Below are 23,339 nucleotides of genomic sequence, written 5' to 3'. Positions count from 1 at the left end.
TTAATCGTTTTTTTTCTTTCCATAAAGGAGAAAAGGCATGTAGCCTACCTTGCTTTCTTATTGCGCCTCATTGCCCTTCTGTGTTCTGCATTTAACAATAAACAAGTACCATAAAACTTGCAATCATAGCTGAGCCTTCAATAAACGCAGGTCTCTTATAATTGCCGGTATGCGCGACCCTTTCAGTGAAATAAACGCCTGCCTCAAAAAAATGCCGGGGAAAATTACATTCATTTTTCATGACTATAAAACGAAAGAGCAGTGGGTTAAAATGCCAGTCCTAGTTATTTTTTGTGGCTAAAAAATGAAATAACACAAAAAATTTTTACATTAGGCTAAATGAGATCGTTTTAGTGAATTCAATTTGCCTTATGCGTGTTCATCTGTTCACAAATTAGATTAAACATAAATGAACAAAACAAGCTGTCTTTCAGATCATGGTATCCTAAATTCAAAGTGATAGCCTACTGCTATTCTTACAGAGTGTGCTCTCCCACCATAGGTTGCAATGACAATGTTTAACTTATTACTTTATTAGTGATTCCTGTTTGAGTTGCTACCAAAGAGCACTGGTGAATTTTCCTGGTCAGTTCAGCTACCAATAACTGAAGCCTGAGAGCTTTAGGTGAAATAAACGCAGGTCTCTTATTATTGTCGAGTCTCCAATAAACGCAGGTAAAGTTAAGTAATTAAAGCAAATAAACGCCTGGCGTTTATTGGAAGTTTTATGGTATTTAATTTGTTATAAAACTGTGTCATCTTTGTCATTTAAAAAGCAACAATATACCTAATAATAGCCTAACAATAAACATTATTTATACAGCACTAAAATCAGGATAAATGAAGTACTTTGCAAGAAAAAAAAAATGGCGGTAGTACTGCATATCGCGGTGTTGAGCCACCCTAAATCACCACAGGGGAAATTCCTTCATCGCGACAGCCCTATATGTGCGTGCATATATATTATATAAATATCTCTACATACTATATATTATAGAGAGAAAGAGAGAGAGAAATGATGAGCACTCACAATGTGCAGAATCTCTAGGACTCTGAGCGCGGTGTGGAGCAGACAGCTGAAGGTCCTCTGTTCTGAGTGGGGAAGGCCTACTTTACGCAGCCTCAGAAGGTTTAGCACCACCTGCTTATACAATTCTACCAACCGCTGGAACACTGGGGGCTCCAGCCTGGACCACCAGTTCTCTGAGGATGGGAAACATGAGAATCATTAATGCATTTTCTATCAAAAAAACAAAAACTTAAATGTACATGATTGTTGGAAATATGACTGAATTTAATTTACTCAAATCAGCATAAGAATCTCTCATAGTTGAGTGAGCTTGGTTTAAGTGACACTGAATGATGCACAGCCAATACAAACCACACAGCTAAGTTCAAACATGTATCCTATGGCTATAAGGTTTACATACCATTAAGAAATGGTACCAAATATTTGGAGGCCTATAGCAGACTATAAAAATTACATTACTGGCATTTTAGCAGACACTCTTATCCACACGACTCACATAGGTTACAGCTTTTTACAATGTTATCCATTTATTTATTCTTGTGGAGTCCCCCAGGGTTCTATTCTCGGGACAATCCTTTTTCAACTTTTAAATGCTCCCCTTAGGGTCCATTCTAAGAAAATATGGCATCTCTTTCCAAAGTTATGCAGATGACACCCAAATTTACCTGCCTTTGAAACGGAAAGACACCTACTCGTTAAAACCGCTGTTGGACTGTCTTTAGAACATCAAAGTTTGGATGGCCTTAAATTTCTTGGACTTTAATGAGAATAAAACTGAAGTCCTGATATTTGGACCCAGTGGTGCCTGTGATGCCCCTCATATGGACCTATACTAGAACCATATGTAAAACCCACTGTAAAAAATCTGGGTGTGATAATGGACAGTGATTTTAAATTGGACAAACAGATAAACTAAAGCGCGATAACAACAATAAACGCAAGCGAGAGCTCATCACCCCTGTACTTGCCTCCCTTCATTGGCTCCCTGTACATTTTGGGTTAATTTTAAGATTTTATTGTTCGTCTATAAATCGTTAAATGGGCTTGCTCCAACCTACACTATATGGACAAAAGTATTCGGACGCCTGGCCATTACATTGTAATGACATTGTATTCAAATACATATACTTTAATATGGAATTGGTCCCCCTTTTGCAGCTATAACAGCTTCCACTCTTCTTGGAAGGCTTTCCACAAGATTTTGGAATGTTTCTGTGGGAATTTGTGCCCATTTATTCTGTAGAGCATTTATGAGGTCAGGCACTGATGTTGGACGAGAAGGCCTGGCTCACAATCTCCGTTCCAGTTCATCCCAAAGGTGCTCGATGAGGTTGAGGTCAGGGCTCTGTGCGGGCCAGTCAAGTTCTTCCACACCGAACTCATCAAACCATGTCTTTATAGTCCATGCTTTGTGCACTGGGGCACAGTCATGTTGGAACAGAAAAGGGCCTTCCCCAAACTGTTGCCACGAAGTTGGAAGCATAGCATTGTCCAAAATGTCTTGGTATGCTGAAGCATTAAGATTGCCCTTCACTGAAGATAAGGGGCCTAGCCCAAACCCCGAAAAACAGGTGTGGTTAGCCTTTTCTTTCGTTTTATTGCTATGGTCTCATTGCTTTTATTGTCTTTTTGATTTTTAACTGGTCTCTCTGTTTTATTGTGTTGTCTTATGGCTTTTGCTATTCCGATTGTACAGCACTTTGGTCAACTGCTGTTGTTTTAAATGTGCTTGTGACAGAGTGCTGTCACTATAGTTGAGTATGCGCTCTGACTGCCATACCAACGAGCCTGGCTCTTTGGCCTTGCAGTCAAAGCTGCAGTTTGGTACTCCGTAGACCCGGGTTCGAGGCCGGGTGGGGTGACTGCTCTCGCCCTTTGCTACAAATGGTGTTAGTAGTGAGATGGCTTGCTGCGAGGCCATCAGAGGCATGCCCAGTGTGTGAGCCATATGAGGAGACCCCCAGGTTAGGTTGACCCTGGTGTGAGGGACCCCAGAGATGGGTGAAGCACTGGTGAGTGGGACACCCTGAAATGGGAGAAGTACGGCAGGGGAATGCGTGAGGGATGCCTTGGCGCGTGAAGCGCATGGGCATGCTTCCCGAAGGGGAGGGCAGTGTGACAGAGTGCTGTCACTACAGTTGAGTATGCACTCCGACTGCCATACCAACGAGCCTGGCTCTGGCATCGTGGTCAAAACTGCAGTTTGGTATCTCGTAGACCCAGGTTCGAGGCCGGGTGGGGTGACTGCTCTTGCCCTTCGCTACAGTGCTTTATAAATAAACTTGATTTTATGCAACTGGATATTCACTAAACTGTGGGTTATACCTTGACCCAGTGGGGAATCAAACCAGCAACCTTTCGCTTCTAAGTCCGGCTCCTTAACCACTATACTACACTGCCATCCTCATAACAACATGAGTAAAACATCAAATAAGTGTTACTGTATGATACAAAAATAAAAAACTACTCACACTAAGTACTGATTCTCTCTCAGTAGGGAATTCCTGAAGCCAAGTTACACAAAACAATTTGGCCAACATTACCTCAAACTGAATAAGCACTATTCTAAAGTTAACCTACCAAATATTTTCTAAATTCTTTCATGTTCAGAGTTTAATATATTTTCAATGTTTTATGTTACTAAGAAGCTAGCTTACTAAGGAACGTGCATACAGGCTGAAAAAATTGCTAAAAAGGAAACAAATGATGTAAATGAGAGATGTTGCAAGCTTCCTGAGCTATTTTGGCAATTTACATCCCATCATCCTTAGCATCATTTATTAAAATCCTGGGCAGGCCCAGTTGCCCATTATTTTAGTTACTGTGGATAGAGGACGAGATCTTGGTGACTTTGGGGCATGTTTGGAAGGAGCTTTAGTGACAAAGACTGCTCAGTTTGCTGCTGTTTCATGACTGCTATGATGATGCTGGCAGGGATGCCTGAGGGAAAGATAACAACTAGCTGCAACAGTGGTTGAAAGTGTATACCCCTTGACTATGATGTCTGTGCATTGTTGAGATGCAAGGTAAAATAGACAAGTAGCTCTGAATCAGTAGACTGCAAATATCAGTCTAGGACTTGAAATTCATCAACAACAGTCTGTGAAGAACTTCATCGAGAGATACCTTGGTCTTTTATCTGGATTGGAGTGGTCTCTTCCAGGAAGATAATACACCCATCCACAGGGCACAAATAGTCACTGAATGGTTTGGTGTACATGACAATGCTGTAAACCATGGCATGAACATCTCAGTCACCAGATCTCAACCCAACTGAACCCTTATGGGAGATAGGGCCTGGAGTGGGGCCTGACACAGCATAAAATATTGTCACATCTCCGCAACAGAGTTCCAGACACTTGGAGAATCTATGCCAAGATGCACTGTTGATGTTTTAGTAGCTCTCAGGGGGCCAACATGCTATTAAGACGTTTATGCTAGGGTTTCTTTTATTGTGGCAGTCACCTGTTGCTAGCTGTGTGGCTTCCAGAATACAATACTATCTAACAGTTTTATTCCCTGTCTGCAACCAAAGCCTCTAGCTGTCTCAGAGGGACTGTGGTAACTTTCAACCTTTCAACTTTAAGTAAATGAAAATGACAGCAAAAGCCTAAAGGTATTCCAAGGGAACAACGTTTTAATTGGTTGTTAAATGGAATCTCTGAATGACTAAATAATTTAACTAACTACAATGGCTATTTTTGTAATAATGTGGGAATAATAATGTGTGTCAACAGCAACCACCTCCTGTACTGCAACTGCTTCCACATCAAAGGGTTCTGTCCTTCATATTTGTAAATATTGTTTGTTAAATCTTTTTAATGCATACTCTGTGACCACTGTTAGGAGACAGTTTTGTGGAATGGCATGGCGTTTGATCTGGAGACATGCGATGTGTATTCGAATACAAACGCTGGAGACAAGCAATGTGTATTTGAATACAAAGCCATGTCGCTACATCCGACCGGAGCTAAACAGCGCCTCTTGTGAACCCTATGGAGCCAATAAGGTTACAGGGCTCAGGAAATACCCAATTAGAGAGGGAGCTGTTTAGCTATGCACAGCTCCACAAGACCAATCAGAAACAGCACCCCCGCTGGTTATCATAACTCATATGCAAATGTGACTGCTATTAACTGTATAAAAAATGAACTGAATTCTATAAACCTTCCTGTCTTTTGCTACGAACATCGAATCTGCTTCTTTGTCGTAACAAAACACTTTTTGGTGTTTGGGACGTTGACTCCCCACTAAACACCACTAAACTGAAACCTGGGCCACACATATTATTTTCATTATTACAAATTATTCACATACACATTCAATAATACACATTATTTCACCATCTTCATAGGGTGAATAAACTAAAAAAAAAAACAAGATGAATTAAATAAAAATCAAGTCAATCAAACCAGCAATCCTGTTAGCTAGCGGAGGGCAGTTTAGCCACTTTATTATCTACAGTAGCTAGTTAACTGGCTAAAATGAGCTATCAACCTACCTAGCTTGCTATCTGGCAAATGAGTTAGCTAGTAGGCTTAATTAATTAGCTAGCTAACCAACATTTTGAGTGATTTGTTACTTGGCCAGCTGGTTAGCCAGCCATAAAGTAAATTGGGTGCATATAATTTTAGCTAGAGAGCAATCTAGACAACAAGTCAGTTAGGGAGTTAACAGGCTAAAAATTAGCTAGCTAGTTATGTAGACAAGTGGGTGGACTGAAAATTATCTAGCTATCAAGAAACCAAGGTGACTTGTAATTTGGACTGGTAGGTAGCCACCAAGCTACCTGGTTGGCTTGTGACTGATTTTAACCCAAAGATGAGTAGGCAGGATGAAGCTGGCCATTAATAGCAAATCTAGACTGGGGGTGTTAAGGGCTACCTTATGACCATGAAATCTGCCATGAATTGACACACAAGACAATTATATTGTTAAACTGTAAACTACAAGGTATGCATTTTAGAAAGGTCCTGCAGCCTGTTGAGGTTATATCACTATACTATCAGTATTACTTATATGAGCTTAGTTAGAGAGCTAGTTGGCTTTCATGTACAACCAAGATGGCCATCATCTATTTTCTGCCAGTGGCAGAACGTTAATTGTAGTTGCTTTCAATGATTTGACCACTGGCTTAATATGAGCAGAGAAAAATGGTACACAAAAACATAAACCGGGGAACCAGAGCATTTTCAGTGACTTAATGAAGCAGGAAAACTAAGGAGATGAAAAGGATTGTGATGAGGAATAATGTGTTTGGCTGATTATTGTGTGGCCATACAAGACTGTATTGTTTAAATAAGGTTAGACAGTACAGAAATTAATGTTTGTATCAACCCGGGGTCAATGTGGTTATTTCTGCAGGAAGCTCTGTGCTGTGTAAGTATGCTCTGCAACCCTGTAACTTAGCAGATGGCATACCTGCCTAATATGCAACAGCAATCGAAGCTTCAGTCAAGGTGAATATTTATCAAGGCGAGTTTCACTCTAGAAATATGTATCACCCAATTACATTTTAGCCCTCCCGTACCCTGCAAGATGAGCCAGCAGATACCTAGAACCTAAAAACACATAAATCTGAAACTGCATGCAACACTAAGTTGAACACCTTGGAAACCAGGTAGCCTTTTAGCATGACCATTGCTCCATGTGACTGTTAAGATGCTTGTGATCTCAAATGTAAAGGAAAAGCTGCTGCATAAAACAACTTTAAAAACGTTGTTATAAAGTAAATTGAAACCAAAAGGCTACAAATGTTACAGTTTCTCAAACTCTTAAAATTTCTCTTTCTTGAAATCTCTATCAACCATAGCTCATTTCATACAGTGGCATGCTTCAGTTTTGCATGGATCTCAACTAAAACTATATCTTAAATAAAAATCTTTGCACAAGCAGTCCTTGCTCTGCAATGATTTGTGTTTATGACATTTACAAATATGCCAGCCTTACTACATAAAATCCTGATTCACAACATAAACAATGAGTCTAAATCTCTCTACGCATGCGTGTGTTAATTTATTTTTATTCTTCTTCCTGGACTGCCTTTTAGAATATTAATGTATGTTACTTACAAAAACGGAAATCAAATGTATTAACAGGCATGATACAAAATATCATAATTTCAAATTTTGTAAAATCTGAAATTCCACATCAATGAGAGCTAAGTTAAGTTAATGAAGATGGAAATGCTTACCATTTCGTTTGAGAAGTAAGTAGTTCCTATATACCAAGGCAGCAACTGAACTCCACTGTGTAATGTTAACATGAAAGTTAATGTAAGGAAAGTTACTGAAAGCACTGTGCCATGTTAGGTACTGCTTTTATTGGCAGTTACATGTAATCAATACAACTTATTATCTTTGGTCTCTCTTCTTACTTTATGTAGACTCTAGTTAAGCACAGTTAGGTAATTATGGATCAATTTTATAAAAATAATATGGCACTCAATCCAGTGTTACATTATTGATACTGGGACATACGGGTTTGAATAATGAAAAGGAAAAGAAAAAACTTATTCAATAATTTTTGTCTTCCTATCCATCAATATTAGTTCTTTGGGGAATATCTTTCAAAATTTCGTGTTATGAACCCCATTTCGTGAAATTTATAATATCATGAGCTGTAATTTATTGTCTCATGCCTATTAATTAATATTAATTAATGAAGTCTCATATTAAAATGGGCCCATTTAAAATGAAGCCGCAATATTGGAGGTGGCTATCACTAACAAAAAAGCCTAAAATAAGACGATGCAGTGGCCAGCAGACCCCAGTGGCTCAACAGTATCTGCCCTGAAAATTCCAGATCGATTCCTACAGGAAACCAAGAGAGGGACTCCACCACGCCAGCAGAGGAACCATTATTAATTTATTAAAGACCTAATTAATTAACAAATTCATTATCAATCTGAGTGCCAAAATAATACTTACCAAGAACCTTCAAGGGCGCCCCTTTCAAATTGATTATAGCTTTGCCAAATGGAATGGCTAGAGTAAGAAAATTGTCTGGGTCGTGGAGGAGTGGGCATTCCGGCAGGGTGAGGTAGAGACGCAACGCCTCAATGTCTGGAGGAGAGCTGCTCAGCCTGGGGATCAGGTTCTTCTCCAGACTGGCAGCAATCTGCAGGATATGCATGTTGCATGTGAGATCACAAAATATTGATATTACTGAAAAAAAGCCTTAAGATTAATATATACTGTATACACATATACAGACTCAATAAAATTTATGGTTCTTAGCAGGCAGCTTTGGAACCAGATGCCCACAAGCTCACCTGCTGTGTGATATGTGTATGCTCAGGTAGGATCAGTCGGTGAAAGAGCAGGCGTACTGCATTCATATCGACCCCTGAGCATCTGCTACTCGTGTTGTAGTGATCTGGATGGCTGCACAAAGAAATGCCACACACGTTCTGTCAACTACCTGCTGTACTGTTTTACACCAGTTCAGAGTAAATCAAGACTGTTCAACATGATTAACTATTTGAATCAATCAATGCAACATTTCACTGCTGAAAATTTCATTATTTAAACTCTCAAAAGGTAGAATGTTTTGTGATTTCATTTGCAGATCAATGCTGTGCAAGCTCACTTAAATCATGGATATGGCTCATACAGGTTGTAGTGGAGAGTTGGGCATGGAAATTCTTTTTGCACAACGTCAGAAGTATCCACCCCTACCTCAAAACGTATTAAAGCTAGTTCAGGCCCTGGTCCTCTCATGCCTGGACTACTGTAACCCCCTCTTTGCAGCTGCACAACTTGTCCACAATCTCTCTAAATGTAGTCAAGTTACTCCTCACCTTACTTCATTGGCTTTCTGTTATCACTCGCATCACGTTCAAAACCTTGGTGCTGACATACAGGACAGCAAATGGGACAGCCCCCCTCATACCTACAATTGGGGTGTATGTTCCACCAATATCACTACACTCTACCACTATAGGACAACTGACTGTACTGTCCTGATGGGGTCGCTCTTCTCAGACACAATCTCTGTCTGTACTGTTCGCTCAGTGGTGGAATGAAGGTTAGAATGGAGGTTAGGACAGCAGAATTGCTGGCCATCTTCTGACACAGACTGAAGACCCACCTCTTCAGACTGCATGTCAGTTCCATCTCAGTCCCCACCCCCTAACACCTGATAGCTCTAGTATTTGCTATTTATTTTGTGTGTAGTGCTGTGATGTATTTTGGATTCTGTGTTCTAGGGACTGTTGTATCGTAGCATACTTGGCTTCTGTCAGATTGACCATGTTAGGGCTCGAATAGTGTTATGCTCACACTCACTGGTCTGTGAGTGTTGTTAGCCTGGTCTGACACTGTTGCTCATTTAAATTCAAAGGATATACTTATGTTCTCCTGTGGTGGAGGTTTGTCTGGATAAAAGCATCTGCTAAATGCACGTAATGTAATTTAATCTCGTGCCAGTGCACATGCCATTAAGTTCAGTGAATCTGCACAGCAGTGACCCACAAAAACAAAACCAATTTTAACAAATGATGAACTTTACTAGGACCTGTTTTACCATACCATTATATAAGGGCAGACCTTCTCATAACAACGTAAAAAATAAACAACTAATTTAGTAACTCATGCAAAAAAAACTGCAAAAATGTTTACAGGTACAAATGTTTGAGTCGGTAACTTTACCTCTCAGACAAAAAACTCCCATTAAGACAACTGGCTGAGGAGAATACAATATCAATCTCACTGTGTGGAAAGCAAAATAAGAGTCAGTTTCATTGTCCTGCATTTAAAAAAAGACATATTCACATACTGCTGTGTTCAGTTCCTCTATGTATGCTGCTGAATATAACGAGGTGTCAATGTGTGGGTCATTTCAGGGTATAACGTGTTTTGGTTGTGTTCTAGTGGTTGGTAGTTTTTAAGAACTCCTGCTCCTAAAGGATCTGTGTGCAACCAACTCAAATACACCATCAGTGTGAATTCTGCTATCAAATCCCACTTTTGCTTGCATTTACCACAATGGAAAAAATGGGTCTCTCATAATTGCATACTTTAAAATAAACTTACATGCATTTTCCTCTTCAATGTACAATAGTACACCATACATTTATTTTTGCTTGACTTCTATCAGCAAGATGCCTGGAATTCCCTTAAATGAAACACTACATGCCTTGTAAGCACACTTCTGTTCTCATTATGAGCCGATTGTAGACCCTCAATACATTCACCTCTCGCCATCTTCCACCTGCCAACAGCCACGTTCCAGATTGCCTTACCTATGCAAAACTGGCTGGGGGTGGACAAAACTCTCCCCCACCTAAATACCTTAACATAAGGCACACAAGCAAACAAAACCCTTCTCTTAAAAAAGAAGAAAAATAAAAATAAGTGTTGAGGAAGCACAACACAGTGTTACAAATACTTTAAGCCCAATGCAGGACAATGAGATTGGTACAATAGATCAGACAAGCAGGAAAGCTTCATCCTCATATTCCAATTTAAGTACAAATGTAACTTAAGACTTATGGTTATAACATAACCACAACTTAAAGATAGTTTTGTGAATTTATTTGCTGTGAATAGTGTATGACTGTTTTGATTAAGGGGAAAAGGTGATAATGTACTTGGCAATCTCTGGTGGCAGCCGTCCTTGGGAATGGTTGAGCCATCGCTGAATGAGGTCTGCATTCAGTGTATATATGTGTTTGCCTGGATCAAGAACTCGGTCATCATCTGGAGGTAGAGAATTCTGAAAGAACAAACAAGGATTTTGAACTCTTTTTTTTCCAATGATCTCAAACACGCAAATACAAATCAACATCTTAATCACTCCACTAGATTTCCAGACTGGCTTTTTAAAATTTGTTTTTAACTTGGCTTTAATCTTTTTGGGCTTTTCCTGATTATCTTCCATTTTCGGATTTGATAAACATATTTCTGGTAATTGCATTGTACTTTTTATATTTATGGGTCCAAGCACCAAAGGTGCTGGAACCCTCTTGTTTTTACTTGGATTATTATTATTATTATTATTATTATTATAGGCCAAGCACTGAAGGTGCTAGGCACCTATTGTAATTGTTAGAATTTTTCACTATTATTACACTTTCTCCTCTGGGAGTCTATGGCAGCACATAGAACCCCTTGGTGGATTTTTTATGAAATTTGGCACATTGATAGAGGACAGTCCAAAGTATCCAGGCCTCAAATTTTGGGTCAATCCATCCATCTCTGCAGAGCCACCAACAAGCAAAACTTCAAGGTACATTTTTGCTTACAACTTTTGAACCGTTTGTCCTAGAGTTGTGATATTTTTCCCCTGAATCCTTGGGTCATGACGATTCGAATGCACCCATTGGCGTTAAAGTCCGCCATAATGGACTTTCCGCTATTTTGAATTTTTCGAAAAACCTACTTTTGCGAACTAGTGCTAGGCCATTGAATCTATCACCACCAAATTTGGTATGTATCATCTACAGATGGGTGTGACCAAAAGTTATTCAAAGAATTTTGCTAGGGCAAACGATACGGCCGCTGTCATCCAATGAAATTCCACGGTGAAGACACCAAAACAGGAAGTGAGTCATATCTCAGCAATGCTTTGTTGGAGTGATGCCAAACTTGGTACACTTTGTTGGTATTAGCAACACTGGGTATGCACCAAGTTTTATGAAATTTGGCCACTTGGGGGCGCTATATCATTAAAAATCATTAAAATACCCATTACTCTGGCAGAAAAGCAGATCTAAATTTCTTGTGCTTCATCAAAGTTAAGGATCCTATCTGGGAACTTATGAAATCTCCACATCAGCAATTTTGTGTTTCATCCATCTTTGACTTTGTCAAAAACACATTTAACCACCTCCTCCTAGAGTTATGGCACAATGAGGTTTTGTGTATTACCTCTTTGGACCATTGTCTTTAACAGTTGTTGAAGGATAGTTGCCAGGTTGAACAATGTGGCCGCAGTGTACCCACAAATTCGCCCGTGAAGTCTCCATAAAGGAAGAGTGGCCATATCTCTGCAATGCTTTTGTTCATTGGCCTAAAAGTCGATACACATGCTACACAGCAAGTTTAGTGAAATTTGGCCACTTTGGGGTGCTATACTGAAAAACAGGTTTAAACACCCATGTGTCCATGTACTTAGTTTTTAAATGACATTTTGTTCTAATGGACATCACAAGGCGCAGACCACACAAAGAAAAGCAGATATTGCGACCAATTTTTTGTAGGTCATTACATCATTACATATCAGGTCCTAACTGAACTGAACACATAGTTCAGTGTCCAAATGGCATGGCTGCTAAGATACAATCAGTTCGTAGCACTTAAAACAGGTACATCTCCTGCACTTTTTGACCTTTTGCCACAACTAATACACTAAATACTGTTGAAGAAACACTTGGACTTTCCATATTGGCCTGAATGTTAGACAGCGTTTTTTTTTCTACTTCAAAAATTACATCTGAAAAGTGGTGGGGGGGGGGGGGGGGGTAGACTTTTTAATGTCATTATATATTAAGAACAGCAGATGGCGCCATTTATCTGAGATTGTTGAGTGGTATTAGAAATCCCAGCAGACTAGTTTATTTTTATTTAAATGTGGTAATTTCATCTAACAGATGTAGAAAATATTTCAGAGTACCTTGTTTTATTCAGTGTATTTTATTAAATTGATTTCAAATTGAGATTTCCTTTATTGTCATTTTATCATGCACTTCCGTACAATCAAGAATGAAATGCGGTTTCTCCTATATCAACAGTGTATATAAATTACAAAGAGAATTAAAACAACATATATCCATAAACAATACACTCAGTTTTGTAAACATTTGGAGGGGAACAGCAGCATGACTCTATGGCAGCATGTCTTTATGGTATAATCTGAGGGGAATAGCAGCATGTACTGTCAATAAATGATCTTTTTTTGTCTGTACAAAAAGTGCCAGGTGCAGCATGAAATGGATTGCACTAGTGCAGAATAGTGTCTGTCTGGTCCTATGGGGGGATTACTTTCAATGAGGGTGGGGGGCAAGAGTGTTCATGATCTTCACAGCCTGGGGTATGAAGCTATTTATCTGTCAAAAACACAGACTCCAAAAGCGCTTGAACATGCCCATTTTAAACCCAATTTTTAATATGTGAAAAACATACTAAAAAATCTTCTCATGAACCGTTACTTCAATTGATGCAAAATTCCGTATGTCGGGCCTTTGGCTATGCTGTATCTAAATTGCGAAGGCACAGTCGCTATGTCAAATAACACCAGAGCTATGTATCAATCAAATTGCAATGGTGACATGAGTTTTTAGACATTTAATACTCCTGTGCTTCTGAACCACTGTGCTGATTGGCACAAAACTTGGAATGTAAAACCCTTACACTGACTTCTGTCTAATTTATGAAGGAAAAGTTATTATATCAAAAAACAGCCTCTATAAGCCAATCATTTGCTTAATTTACTAATTGATATGCAAATGAGCATCAAATTCTTCTTAACACTGGCTTGTGAAAATCTTCATCACAGACTTTTACTGCATGAAAATCAAGACCCCCAGGCAATTAGCTTATTTGTGCTTGGACCCCGGAATTGCTGCTTGCAGCTATATTTTACACAATTATAGTGTGAGCAATGACATGACCCTGTGCTCACACAGGGGTAGGCTAAGTTACAGGCCTTTTACTTTTGCTTCAAAGGGATGAAGTAGGGATTACATCTGGCTTCCTTGACTTCCTCTGATGACACATTTGGCTGCAAGAGTCTGGCAACCCTGATTACAAACCTTACTCTGGGAATTGAAACCAATAGAAATACTTGTTTAAAACATAACATCAATGAATGCCATAATGGTTTTCTTTATTCAGGGTTGGACATTATTGTGATTGTCCTTAAGGGACATTTGTATAAGACTGGACTTCATTTATCCAAACACGTAGAACATTTTTCCCCAACCTTCATATGTTAGCACACTGTGACTTCGCCTGTCTTTTCACATTCCTCAGAAGAACAGACTGACTTGCTCTCACAGATACTACATCCCATAAGTGGCCCGTAGCTGTTTTTAGCTGTTTTAGCTGTTTTCACATATTAACTCCGGACAATGGCCGGAGAATCAGGTCCGGACATCGTCCGGATTTGCCCTTTCACACATGTAGCACACAACAGGAGACTGTCTGTGTCAGATGCGTTCTCACCTACTGGAAATACTCCGTTTGGTTTAGGAGAGGGGTGGCGCCTGGGTAGAGAGTGCAGGAGGCAGGACATGACACAAAAAGTACGCTGCAGAAATTGCAGTGGCTGTATTCAAAACCGCATTCTGCATACTGTGTACTACACAAGTATATACTGTATGCTATTTTTCAGTGTAATACCCAGTATACAATCATTAATGATTACATTTGTAGTATGTTACATTGTCACGTGAAACCATTGCGAGTTTAGAAACGTCCAGATTTCCTCATGGTATTTTCCAGTTAGACGCCACTTGCATTCTCACGAGTGAAAAGTATTGATGAGTTCATGAAAAGTATTCGCAAGTTGAAGTATTTTCAGGTTTTTTCTTTTCAATGTCTTGTACGGTCGTGTGGTACGGGCACATAATGTGGCACAGGGGAGGAGAAGGCGAATATAGCTATTGTACTTTTGGGTAGCCTATAAAAAAATATCACACATAGCCATCCAAATGGTGCTACCGGTACACATGACTTATTATTTATTATGCATTTATTATAACAGGAAGGTAAGTTTTTGTTGTTCGCTATGTAATGTTAGGTCACCAGTCCACCCATCTCACTATACCCATCACTATTACTTAGCTACAGCTTGGCTAGCTACTAACCGGATAATAAACTACTAACCAACGTTATTAATCATTGTAAGAGACAAGTTTTGACAGTATAGCTATAGCTAACTATCTGTTCAATGATCGTTGGACTCAAAATAACATGTATTTGGTCGTATCCCCAATATCAACGAAAGAATGGAAAGCAATATACAGGCATGCAGAAAAGAGTACGAAGCAGAGGTTTGTATTCTTCCGGTTTTGCGCCAGTTGCATGATAGAAACATCATCAAAACGCCCCCTCGCTCGCTGTGAATTCTCTGGACAATGACCTGCTCTATTCACACATGGACTCAATGGGACATTACACGGACTTTGTACAAGGGACCTGGCAGGGCAAACTTCATTTAATGTCCGCTCCAACTGATTCAGACATTTGCGTTCTCACATACAGCTCCTCCGGGTAATGTCTAGTTAAGTTCAGGGTTGCAGTGCATGGCTGAAAGGGGCTTTTAATACCGAAAACGTTTCACATAATGTGATCAATGAGAATGGCTTCTTCTGTTCAGTATATCAATGACCTCTCAATAAAATCAAACAAACCTTTTTGGACTTATTCATGTGGCTTATTTCCATCGTTCATAAAGCAGGCATGACCATTCATGGAACGTGGCCACACTTCACAGAACCCTGTTAAATATTTTAGTAACCCCCGGTCAGCTCCCGTCAATTCCAGTTCCACCAGTCAGAGCCGTTCATGCACTTGAGCTCACGTGATAATTTGCGAGCTAGCTCTAATGTGTCTAATTCTAAACCAATACATGTTCAATAACTTCGGCAGTTAACTGCTGGCAGCCCTAACTAGCAAGCTAGCTATCATTCTTGTTTTAGTCAGTTTGCAAGGTATGTATGTTAGATTAGGTATTAGCATGTAATAGCCAGACCTCTTGATGGATCTACGTGCTAAGAGCAAAATAAGGCTTACCTTATTATCTGACATGTTCATAAGGCTTTTTTTAAGAAGATCAGTCTTTAATTTGTTAGAGGGCAGCTGGCGGCACCCGATGTGGCTAGCTTGAATTGTCGCTGTGCACACCCCAAAAATGCATTTTTTTTGTGTATTTTTCCAAATGTACTTCTCATAACTTACAAGAGAGTGAACAGATTTCAATCAAATATGGGGGAAAATGTCTGTGGGCAATAGGAGAAACACAGAAAACTTCAGTGCATATAAACCACAGAATCCAGAGAAATCACAACCCTTAAAATCACATTTAACAGAGAAACCTTCTGCGACTATAGTACAGTAACACCTTAGAGTCTGGACCTTACCTGGGGAATAAAGTAGTGGGCAAAGCTCTGGTCTCCACCTGCATATATTCTCTTCACACAGCAGCATTGGTCAGCATCTGGAAAACAACGCATTTATTTCACCCACCCAGGTAACTGTGCCAATGACAACGACGCAGTAACAGAATGAATCCTTAATAAGGTTACAAAGCAACAAGTGGAAATGGAATTCCATCCAGCTCATTTTTCTAGGAATGTCTGTTGGTGGTATCTGCAATGCTACTGCATTCTTAATTCTTCCTAGGACTTTCCATCATTTCATAGGATACATCTAATTATATCAGCCCCCGCCCACATAAAAGAATAAATACTCATATATATACACAGTTTAACCTTTTCTCCACTCACCTGTAGTACAGGTGAGAGTGAGTCAGTGTGAGCTGTGCTCACCTGTGCCATTCCAGTCAGAGTAAGATATGATTACCTGTGCTGTCTCAGTCAGAGTGAGCTGTGCTCACCTGTATCCGGATGGCAGGGCACATTGTGTAGCACCCAGGGGCCTTTGACAGGAGCTGGGCTCTTCCTGTTGCAGGTGGAGCGGGTGCCAAGCTGCCCATTTCCCCCGAGTCCAAAGGAGTCGATCTTCCCAGATGAAGGGATGAATGCTAACGTGTGCTGCCTTGGTGAAATACACACAGAACAATCAGCACACCTCCCTCATCAGGCTGATCCATTATACATTTGGAGATTATCAGCCACACAAACATACATGTGTCATTCTTGATACACAAATGCATCTTAACACACACAGTGTGACGTAGCAACACAGAAATGCCCATGATTCCCTGAGTAATCATACCAGCATGGAAGTCCTATTCTGGTTGCTTTCAGCATGAAGGCCAGCCATGTGTGCATACAGTTGCACACTAAATCCTTTTTATTGGGCTTTTACTGAACTACTGTGTTACAATCTGCAATTCTGAGTGACCGATGAAAATGACATACTATGCAGACATACAGAAGTCTACGTTTGATATCATAATGTTGACAAGGAAAACTTCTCTCAACTACAACGCAGATTAGCAGTGTACATACTACAGAGGTATGCTAATGATCTTTTTGATTGCTAAATCAAACTGTCTGAAATGAAGCTGTCATGAAAACATCACATAGGCTTAGTCTTTCCACTGAATGTATTTCAAACTGAATTAGAACATCAGAACTGAACAGAGCCGGACTACAAATGGGAATTAAAATCTTCTGGAATTTGGAATTTTCCAGGCTAAATTCAAGTGATGCTGAAGTTGGAACTGGTAGATGAATAATTGGAACTGCCAACAACTACATGTGCAGAGGTACCCTATTTCGCACACTCTTTCTGAATTGCATTATTTTTATAATACAGTTACAAAATGTTGAAAGCTCTCACCTCTGAAACATTTAAGAAACTGAGCAGTTGATGTTGGCTTACAATAAAGTTATTAAAGCAAATTAGCTTACTGTACTTACCTACCACAGGCGATCTGTGTGACTACATTTCCCATGAGCTCAAACACCTTCCTGGGATTGATTTCATGGTTTGTGCTGTTATGCCCCAACTGACCATATCCTCCAGCTCCAAATGTAAACACACCACCCTCCTGTGTCAACCAATCAAAGGGTGATAAAAATTTCACTCAAAGTCACAGCACATGGTGGTTTATTTCACGCAAATTCATCTTACAGAAAAACGTACTCTGGCTTTTCACAGCGTAAACAACCTTGAGCTCTGTAACACAAAGAAAGACACTACTGTAAAACTGCAGAGTCTAAAAAGCGGCCTTCTTAAACATTTTTGGTAAAAATGGCTTGATAGTGAAATTATGTTATTGGCAGCATACAGACAATGGATCAAGTGTTCCAGTCCAATCACAGCTGTCCATAAATATATCTTAGCTTTACGTTACTGTGGGTTTGGCTCTTACATTGTTATCATTATCAGTTCACTGCCATGTCACACTGAACCCAGGGAACAGGACAGTAAATGGACCCACAGCAATCTGCTGTATCCAACACTCAAAATTACAGCAAGAGAAATGCACAAACCATACAAGTCAGCTGAGAAGCAATGGGAGGCAAAGGATACTTGTACCATGAGACCAGAGGGCATTTATTATTAATAGATATAATTATATTATTCTGTATTTTTATCTTTTTAAGGTGAATAGAAACAGCAACATAAATTATCTGAATTTTAGCATTCTAAAATTAATTTTAGCAACAGACTCACAAACCACCTTGCTTCTGAACCAACCAATCTGGTCTGGTCTTTCATTCATTATTTCAATCATGATTCTATAAATCGCACATTGTGAGGTATACCATCTGCTTAAAATGAACTTAGTGAGCAAACAGACAATATGCTCTCCAGATCGAACACAAACAATGGAAGAACCAACCCATATTGGTCATATTACTGCTTTTCTGCATTCAGAATATATTTAATTAATGTGGAAAAAGAAGACACTTCTTAAACCTTGGCCTCCTCTCTAGTTCACTAGCAGGCAGCACTTTCCTTCTCACCCAGACAGAGAGGGGCACACCTGTGTGGTGACCTGGCACTATCCCACCTGCAAACTTGGTGCTCACAACTTTTATGGGTCAAACAGCAGTCATTAATCCCCACAAGGCACCCCACAAACACTGCTGCCCACCTCCCTGACACCCCATCGTCTATGAATGGGAAACCATGGATACATGGCAGCTATGGGTGACAAGCCTTTCTGCGCACCTTGAGAAACTCCCTGTCCTTCAAGCAAAATCTTAGAAGCCTATTTATCATTCAAGAAACACATGACTTATGCAGACTGTATGACTTTCAGAGGCACCACTATGAAGTGGTGGCAAAATTAGCATTAGACCTTAAACAAGTATTCTATGCTTTTACCATATTTTTGTAGTGCTCAAACTGTCACTCAAATTGCAGAAATACCTCTATATTTTCATTATAAATTAAACATGTACGCACACAACACGCGCACACACACACGCGTACACATGCACAAGCGCGCGCACACACATACGCGCGTGCCTACACACACACACAAAAAAATATTTAGCGACACAGAACAAATGTTGTGTCATCTGAAAGGGTAAGTTAGCATTTGTCTAAATGATCACCAAATTAAAGAAACAGAATTAAAAGTATGCCTTTGGAACAGGTTTCTGAGGCATAAGGCAGCTGTCTTGATTTGCATTTGTGATCATGAAAGTTTGAATATTTGCAGGCAGATCAAATTCTGAATCTAATCTTGCATCAGCTAACATATAATGCCAACACTGAACATACCTTTGTTAGAGCCGCTGTATGATCTTCTCCACAACAGATGTACACAACCCTCTGAGATCTCAGCGATTTCAGCAAGACAGGAAAGTATCGGTCTGAAAGAAGAAAGCAGTCATTTCTCAAGAGATGCAAAACCTTCAACCCTTGACCAAATCCACATGTTGCAGTTTATTGCACTTCTGTAAGGTCAGAATGGATATCTCCCTGGGAACCATAAGGTGACCCAATCACTGACCACTGACTATTTAAATCTGTATATTTATTCAAATACCTTTGACTTGCATTCCAAAAAGTGCTATTGTTTTAAATGTATTCTCTCACAAATAATCATAACATTATCATCAACTGCACGGACATTCGAACAACAGACAAAATGTATCTCATTTTTTAAAGGTGGGATATTCAGATGTTACATAATGAACTTGGTTTACACAGAAGTAGCTTGCTGTAGCTTGACACCGCTTAGAATGTTACTTATCTCCAGCCTCAGCAGAAACACCCCCAGATGAGGATAACCTGAACTCAATATTTCAGCGGATGAATTAAATTAGTTACAGTTATTAACAGTCTAATCTACTATATGTCATACTGATGTTTGTCTTACCAGTATTGTCGTTGAGACCTAGTTGGCCGAACTTGTTGCGGCCCCATCCAAAAACGGCCCCAGACAGGGTGAGTGCAAAGCTGTGGGCACCCCCTGCTGATATCTGAGCAAATGGAATCCCCACTAATGATGGGATGATGTGGGGTGAGGTCACATTTTTGCCATTGTTTCCCAGGCCCAGCTGTCCATATTTATTCTGTCCCCACGAATAGATTTTGCCTCCTATAAAAACATACGGGACAGGTATTACCTAAAAATGTGAACCACACAACTACTACTCAAGCCTCAGAATTTCATAATTGCCACATCAGAATGCAGTGTTAAACACCCAAGTTATTCAATTCAGCACACAAAGTACAACCCAAAACCCCTGAAAATTTACTCCTATACGTTTATGACTGCCAAACCAATACTTAAGCCACTGCATGTAGTCCAGAGGACAGCCTGACTACTGTATACACAAGGCAGATGCACACTAAATATATCAGTCAGAGTGCAGAACATTTGCTGAGTCTCCCCAAACTGCCACCACCACTAGATTCCAAACAGGTACCAAAGCAAACAGCTTTGCTGACTGTAGTGCTAGTCCACTGAAAATACAGCAAGGTAGCTATTTTAGTTCTGATAAATACAAGCTCTATAAAACACTGTACTACACAATAACATACTTTTGACCATAAAGATTTCTCATAAAAAAGCTATATAATTTGGTCATTAACAGTTAATGATTAGCCAGATTGATTAGCTAGCTACCTACAATATTTCTAAAAGGTTATTACTGTAGTTCAAACTAGGGCTGAATGATACAGCCATCACGATGTATCGCACAGCTATTTTTAGCGCAATAACAGCTATCCCCGGTATGTGGCGTTAGGTTTTTTCCCGTATGTTTTTCAGTGGCTGCAGGTGAGCTGGAAACAGGGGAAGCGGAAACACTACCTTTAAATCTATCATTACTTTCAGCCTGTTCCCCTTTATCCTCCTTGATTAACAATAAAACAAGTAATTCACCGAATAATTGATACCAATCGTAAATAAATGATTATGCTCGCAAAACAGCGCATATTGTCTGTAGTTTGTGTGCTTGCGAAAGCTACAACTTGAGATTGTATAATTAACAAGGATGGCATTTATCGATTTAATTTCTTAAAATGTTAAAAATAACAAGGATGGCGATTTGAATAATTAAGTGGCAAGTAATCCCAAAGCTTTCTCTTAAATGTTTCAAGTTATAGCTTTTTTGTGTAAAAAAATTCAAATTACAAAACGGAGCTAAATTTAGTTAAATCAACTTAAATTACTGAGAATAAACTTTCAGGTTGAGTGCAATGAACAATAACGTTCAGAACACAGACCGCACAAAAGCTGTGATGCGTCATGAGCATTTAACGTAATTTACAACGTTTGTTTGGACAACAGAAACTTGCCGCAGACAACAAAAATAATTCTGCACATCCAGAAATGATTTTTTTATCCTGTCCTTTGAAGGGTTTCAGTGGAATATTACTGCTCTCAACAAGACTTATAGTGAAGCAGAAAAGGCATACTATTCATTACCACAAATTGTTCCTCCAAGAAGCGTTTGTCTTAATGAGTATGATGCTCTGTGACAGAACTGCATTTCTCGCTTCACCAATCACATTCTGCACTGCGTATGTATGTGCTGAACAGGTGTGGCCCTTTGCAAAGCGCTTTGTGGAAACATGGTCTTTTACCTCTGGACAGAGCATGGGAGTGTCGATATCCGCAGGCAACTTGGGCAATCTGCACATCTGATAAGCTCTTGATGTTTCTGATGTCGGGGGGGGGGGAAACAGCAGAACAGATCAGCCCTCTGTGTTGGGAGGTTGCACCCCCTGGACTCCTTGACATCTGAGACACCTTATCAGGAGCCTCCCTCGCCCACTTCCCCCACACTAAACAAACATCCCTCTGTGGCAATTCAGCAAGGATGGCATTAGTCAAGATAAGATTTTAGAGTCTGAGGATGAACAGAAAATTTGTGAAGGTGAAATGAATGTTCAGTCAAACCCAGCTGGAAGGGAACAGAGAGAGGTACTGGATGTAGGAGGAGCCATTTTCCCCAGTGATGATTTATAAATAACACCACCAGAGACTGGCTATCACTGTACCTTGACTGGCACATTGCAGTGAGCTATGTTTCACGAGTGTAATCTAAAGACTAAGCCATTTCACAGATTCTGGGATTTCACAGTATAGTTCATAGCATTTAGCTTAAAATGACACCCTAAGCAGTAACACTGCCACAAAGCACTTTGTCTTTATCTCTAAGTGAAGAAAAATATTTGAAATACTGAGAAGACAACTATATTGTATGACAAATAAAATGTCAATAAAACAATAACATAGTAAACAGTCCTCCGTTTATTTCAGAAATATTATTCATACAATTATCTGGCAACATAAAGTGTTGCACAACTGACTTAAACACATAATTCAACAATTTAGCCTAAGTGCTTATACTGAAAAAATACTGACAACTAAAGCAACAATGGAAGCAAAACAATGAAGCAAAAACAAAAAACTTAAGTTAAACGAATTTAAACCTCCATAACAAGTGCATTTTAGATTTGCATTTCTATAGGCAAGATCAGGTTGTCAAAACATTATGTAGATAAAAGCCCATTCACAAGATTTCTTATTTCAGTGATCAAATCCATTTCATAGTTCTGTAACTATCTGTAACTAATCATGCATGTATCAAGATGAATTCAAGGTACTTATGGATTCCTTTTGGAAATGTACTTCAGCACAATGATGATGTTGCTGTAAAAATGGAACTATAAGAAACAGATTGTTTATTGCTAGGGAAGCCAAAATCTGACTGAATTACTGAATTATTTTCTATAATGTACACATTTACATAATAATTCACTGACAATTCAATAATTATTAAAAATGATGTGAATACACGTAATTGCAAGGCTTGGTGTTGTGCATAATAGGGCCACTAGAGGGCATCTAGGTCAGCATGTCATTCTACAAAACAACTTTGACACTGTCTCCCAAAACAATTAAGCCAAACCTGAATTCACTTATTGTACACTAACACTATATTATACAGGAAAAATATGTGAACTAATCTAAATCAAATATTTTTTTTTAAATCACACCACTTGAAAAACAAGCAACAAGAGTCATAATCCCACTTTGTTTATAAAACACATCTTCAGTAAAATGAAGTGAAGTAAAGATCCCGTCAGCTCTTCCGTAGAATAACGGTTTACATGTCCCACGGAGGTGGAACTACTTGTACACACAGCAGGCAAGTTAGTCAATGGCCCAGGCAAAAGCAGTCAATCAATGAATCAGGAAG

General features: G+C 39.4%; 1 protein-coding gene across 3 annotated transcripts in view; it reads right to left on the bottom strand.

Moving 5' to 3' along the window:
- herc4 (HECT and RLD domain containing E3 ubiquitin protein ligase 4) overlaps positions 1-23,339 on the bottom strand; it is a 54,515-nt gene that overhangs the window by 20,721 nt on the left and 10,455 nt on the right. For all 3 annotated transcript variants that reach the window (XM_036546727.1, XM_036546728.1, XM_036546729.1), the window contains 11 exons: positions 21,718-21,794; positions 20,003-20,224; positions 19,402-19,493; positions 17,583-17,713; positions 16,592-16,752; positions 16,116-16,192; positions 10,623-10,747; positions 9,682-9,741; positions 8,304-8,415; positions 7,960-8,149; positions 1,031-1,203 (listed from right to left, as the gene is read on the bottom strand). In XM_036546727.1, coding sequence (XP_036402620.1) covers positions 1,031-1,203; positions 7,960-8,149; positions 8,304-8,415; positions 9,682-9,741; positions 10,623-10,747; positions 16,116-16,192; positions 16,592-16,752; positions 17,583-17,713; positions 19,402-19,493; positions 20,003-20,224; positions 21,718-21,794 — 1,420 coding nt within the window. The remainder of the gene's footprint in view (positions 1-1,030; positions 1,204-7,959; positions 8,150-8,303; positions 8,416-9,681; positions 9,742-10,622; positions 10,748-16,115; positions 16,193-16,591; positions 16,753-17,582; positions 17,714-19,401; positions 19,494-20,002; positions 20,225-21,717; positions 21,795-23,339) is intronic.

Source organism: Megalops cyprinoides, chromosome 15, assembly GCF_013368585.1.
Source record: "Megalops cyprinoides isolate fMegCyp1 chromosome 15, fMegCyp1.pri, whole genome shotgun sequence".
Lineage (NCBI taxonomy): Eukaryota > Metazoa > Chordata > Actinopteri > Elopiformes > Megalopidae > Megalops > Megalops cyprinoides.
Note: the sequence above shows the minus strand (reverse complement) of the source record. Positions and strands in the feature narration are given on the sequence as shown.